The 4,237-nt window shown below is 66.4% G+C and overlaps 3 protein-coding genes across 3 annotated transcripts in view; 2 read left to right on the top strand and 1 right to left on the bottom strand.

The window, feature by feature from the left end:
- Positions 1-2,468, top strand: part of AMSG_05816 (uncharacterized protein) — a 2,761-nt gene extending 293 nt beyond the window's left edge. The window contains exon 2 of the mRNA XM_013901765.1: positions 146-2,468. Coding sequence (XP_013757219.1) covers positions 146-2,200 — 2,055 coding nt within the window. The 3' untranslated portion in view covers positions 2,201-2,468. The remainder of the gene's footprint in view (positions 1-145) is intronic.
- AMSG_05815 (uncharacterized protein) lies at positions 2,256-2,658 on the bottom strand (the record flags this gene model as incomplete). The annotated part of the gene is made up of 2 exons (XM_013901764.1): positions 2,256-2,301; positions 2,327-2,658. The coding sequence occupies 2 exons, from the start codon at positions 2,656-2,658 to the stop codon at positions 2,256-2,258; spliced, it is 378 nt and encodes a 125-aa protein (XP_013757218.1).
- Positions 2,659-3,105: 447 nt separating this feature from the next.
- AMSG_11910 (uncharacterized protein) overlaps positions 3,106-4,237 on the top strand; it is a gene marked incomplete at both ends in the record, with an annotated part of 8,452 nt that continues 7,320 nt past the window's right edge. Inside the window, 2 exons of the mRNA XM_013901849.1 lie at positions 3,106-3,696; positions 3,747-4,190. Coding sequence (XP_013757303.1) covers positions 3,106-3,696; positions 3,747-4,190 — 1,035 coding nt within the window. The remainder of the gene's footprint in view (positions 3,697-3,746; positions 4,191-4,237) is intronic.

The following is a 4,237-nucleotide window of genomic DNA, read 5'->3' as shown; positions in this document are numbered from 1 at the left end:
GGGGGGGAGCTGGTGTTGGTGGAAGGTTGGCCGAAGGTCGCTACCGAAGGGAAGACTCACCGGGATGGATGGATGGATGCTGTGTACCACGGGCGGATGTTGCTCATCATGGATGTGTATTTGGGGATTGTGTCATATCGGCCAGCCGCCGGATGCCAACTACCGTGACTTGGCCCGTGCGCTGGAGGATGCGACCGGTGTGCCGATGGACGGGCAGAAGCTGCTGGGCCTGGCGCCTGATCCGCCGCCACCAAGTACCCCGCTACGGACACTGGCAAAGGTTAGTGCGGCAGGACGAGGCCGCAAAGCTGCGCCGATCAAAGTCATGCTCGTCGGCACACCGGCAGAGACGGTGAGGCAGGTCTTGGACGCCGAGGCCGCCGAGCACGCTGCGCGGGTCCAAGCCGCAGCCGCCGCTGCTGCTGCCGACATTGCGGCCCGTCAGGCCGCTATCGAGGCCGCCGCCACGCTTCCGCCGCCTGACGCCCCCACGGCTGACACTTCAGCAGCAGCAATAGCGGCTGCGACGTCAGCGTCGTCCATGGTGGTCAAGCCGGGCAAGCTCACTGTCGAGCTCGACGGCGGACTGCAAGTGTGGGACGGCGGCGAGCCGCGGCGGCTCGGCTCCAACCAGGTCGTCATTCCAGCCTGCGTGCTCGAGGGTGCGCAGCGCGCTGGCCTTGACTTTCCTTACTTTTTCGAGCTCTCGGTCGTGGGCACGAGCGCCACGTTTCGATCGGTTGTCTCGGTGCTCCAGTTCACCGCGCCGGACGGCGTCGCCATCGTGGCACCCGCGCTGCTCGAAAAGCTCGGCGGCGCTTCAGCCCTGATTGACGATGGAGTCCGGGTCTGGCTCCGCGCGCGCCAGCTCCCGCTCGGCACCTTTGCCGCCATCCAGCCACTCACCGAGGCCTGGCACTGCAACGTGCCTGCCGCCCAGCACGGGCCTGTCCTACAGGAGCAGCTGCAGTCAGCCTACCAGCACATCGGCGCCGGTGACATTGTCGAGTTTGAGTACACCGGCATCGAGTACGCGTTTCTAGTGGTGAGCGTCGAGCCGGCTGACGCCGGCGCGGTCTCGCTCATCAACACCGAGCTTGCTGTCGACATCCGGCCGCCGCTCTCGCCGGGCCTGGCCGCCGCCACAGGCTCACCACGCCGCGCCGCTTTTGCCCTGCCCACTGTCCTCCGGCTGGAGGGCGACATGAGTGCCGGGTGCGCATCGGGCACAGCGTCCGGTAAGCTGGGCGCAACCGGTGCAGCCGCCACCTTTGTAGCTTTTGTGCCCGCCACCGCGAACGCCGTCGACATTGAGCTTGTCGCGCGGTCAGTCGAGGATGGGGCGAGCAACGAGTGGAACGCTGAGCCGAACGCTGACCTCTTTGTCTCGTGCGAACCGGCGGTGACGGCGCCAAGCAACGCTGCGTTTACCTTTCGCGACGTCTCGTCGACCGGCCCTGTGGCAAAGCTGCAGTTTGCACTCGACGAGTTGCCGAGCCAGGCCGCCGCCAGTAGCGACGCCACCCCCGGCGATACCACACGCGCCATCTACATCACCGCCGAGGCATGGCGTGGGCCGCTCGAGTTCGAGCTCGTGCTCAACGTGAGTGGCAAAATGCTGGCACCGATGGATGAGGCGCGGCCGTCGTCGCCGGCGCCCGACGCGAGCGTGTGCGGCAACTGCGGGGCGGCAGTGCCAGCAGCGTCGATGCTCACACACGAACTCCGGTGTAGACGTGTTGCACGGAGCACGTGTGGTGAGTGTGGGATCAAGCTCCGTGATGAGCACATGCCCAAGCACGTGGCGCGGTGTCACGTGCCGCTATCCTGCAACTGCGGTGTCGAGCTCGCGCCTGACGAGCTGCAGCAGCACCGCCGCCACGAGTGTGGCCTCCGCATGGTCGACTGCGTCTACTGTGACGTGCGGGTCCCACTCGCTGCGCGCGGCGAGCATCAGAACGCGTGTGGCTCGCGGACGGCCCCTTGCCCCGTGTGCGGCGAGCGGGTGCCCCGCAAGCACCTTGCGCGGCACGTCGACGGCCACACGGTGGCGCCCGAGTCCGAACCCGAACCCGAACCCGAACCCGAGCCTGGAACTCAGCCTCAGTTGGAGCATCAACCCGCTGTCGCCTGCCCACTCTGCGGTGCTGACTTTCCTTTGTCAGCCATCGAGCGGCACGCATCCGGATGCTCGGGCTAGTCGGCGTGAGCCTTCTGCCGCTCGCCGAGTAGCGAGACGAGGGTCAGCGCCGAGGTCAGCGCGCCGATGCAAGCAAATACCATCGAAGCCAGAGCGAGCCACTGGTGCAAGCTGTCGGCGCCAGACTGCAGCGCTTCGCCATGCTGCGGCGCGTAGTCGTTGGGCATGAGCGAGTTGAAGGTGGCCATGCCGGCCATAGGCAGGTCTGTCACGAACCAGACAAAGGCCCACAGCAGGCCCCAGGCGACGCGCAAAGCATCATCGCCAACGGTAGCGGCAGTAGCGGCAGCGTACGAGTGCGGCGGGCCAGCATCAGGCGGGCTAGTCGCGCCCAAGGCCAGCAGCGAGGTGGCGGCGACAGCGAGCAGCAAGAGCGAGGCAACGCCAAGCCCGGCGTGGGTGTACTGCGCCCACATCGAGTGTGCCTCCGAGTAAAAGCCGGCCACCGCCAGCGACATGTGGACCAACCACGATGCCGCAGCCAGCACCGCCCGAAATCCAAACAGTGGCCAGTTCCATACCCATCGCAGCCGCGAGACGCACGACAGCGGCTCGCTTCTCCGCCGTCGACCGCCTGGCCCGTGCCTCTCTGGACCGCTGCCGAACCGCGCCTGGCTATTGCTGCCTGCCACCGTAGCCCGCATGTTGATGGAGTTGGAAGGGAAGAGAGTGCAAGGTAGCAAGAGAGAGAGGTAGAGAGGTAGTGTGTGTGTGTGTGTGTGTGTGTATGTGTGTGTGGTGGGACGGCCAGTGGCTGTGAGGCGGACAGCGCAGTCGGCTCACCGCTCGCATTGGCAGCAGAGTGCTGGAAGCCGACTCCAGCTCAGATTTCAAGCCGTGGTCGAGGTCAAGGTCAAGGTCAAGGATATCACCCCACTCACTCACCCACCACCACTAGCCACCACATGGGAAGGCGCGCTACAAGGAGTGGCTCCCAGTCGTCGACCACCGCCGCATCCACCACCACTGCCTCTACTGCCTCTACCGCCGCCACAAGCAGCTCCTCGCCGCATCCGCCAGCAACACCACCGTCGGCTACCAAGTCAGTCTCCAAGTCGGCCTCCAAGTCGGCCGCCGCCAAGTCGGCAAAGTCGGCAAAGTCGGCCAAGGCGGCCAAGTCGGCAAAGTCGGCAAAGTCGGCCACGCCAAAGTCAGCGGCGGGCAAGCGGGCGAAACGACCGCGCGATCGGGTGGGGACGGGAAGGTGCCGATGCGCAAAGTCCAAATGCCTCCAGCTCTACTGCGAGTGCTTCTCATCGTCGCGGATGTGCTCGGATGAGTGCGAGTGTCGCAACTGCTGCAACACCGAGGCCGAGGACCACGCCCCGCTGCTTGCCAACGCACGCCGCCTCGTCCGCCGCCGCAATCCCACCGCCTTTGGTGCGTCGCCGACCTCTGGAGGGGGCGCAGCGGCGGAAACGCCGAGCGGCGCTTCCATGACACCGCCGTCGCGGAAGCGCGGGAGATCAACCGCACCCACTAGCGCATCACCGGCGGTCGGCTCCCGGGGGGTGATCCAGCTTGCCTCATGTGTCGCTGCGTCAAGTCCAAGTGCCTCAAGCTCTACTGCGACTGCTTTGCCGCCGGCGTCTACTGCTCGTCCTGCGCGTGCGTCAACTGCCAGAACACCCGCGAGCATGAAGACGCCCGCGCCAAGGCCGTCCAGATCGTGCTGGAGCGCGACCCCAACGCGTTCCGGCCCAAGTTTGTGCCCACCTCGGTCTCGACCTCGGCAGGCAAGCATAGCAGCGGCCTCGGCTCGGGCCGCCGCCGCCCATCCAAAATAGCCCGTCTGCTCGTCCCATCATCGCCGTCGCCTGCTCCGGAGGATGGCTCAGACACCCTCGCTGCCATCCAGCCCTTTGCCCGCGGCTGCAACTGCATCCGCTCTCGCTGCCTTAAGCGCTACTGTGACTGCTACCAAGCCGAGTCGTTTTGCTCGTCGGCCTGCGGGTGCATCGATTGCGGCAACACGCCCGCCAATGCCCAGGTCGTCGCCATGCGCGCCACCATGGCCCGCGCCCGGGAGGCATCCGC

The sequence above is a fragment of the Thecamonas trahens genome (assembly GCF_000142905.1).
Source record: "Thecamonas trahens ATCC 50062 unplaced genomic scaffold supercont1.27, whole genome shotgun sequence".
NCBI lineage: Eukaryota > Apusomonadida > Apusomonadidae > Thecamonas > Thecamonas trahens.
Note: the sequence above shows the minus strand (reverse complement) of the source record. Positions and strands in the feature narration are given on the sequence as shown.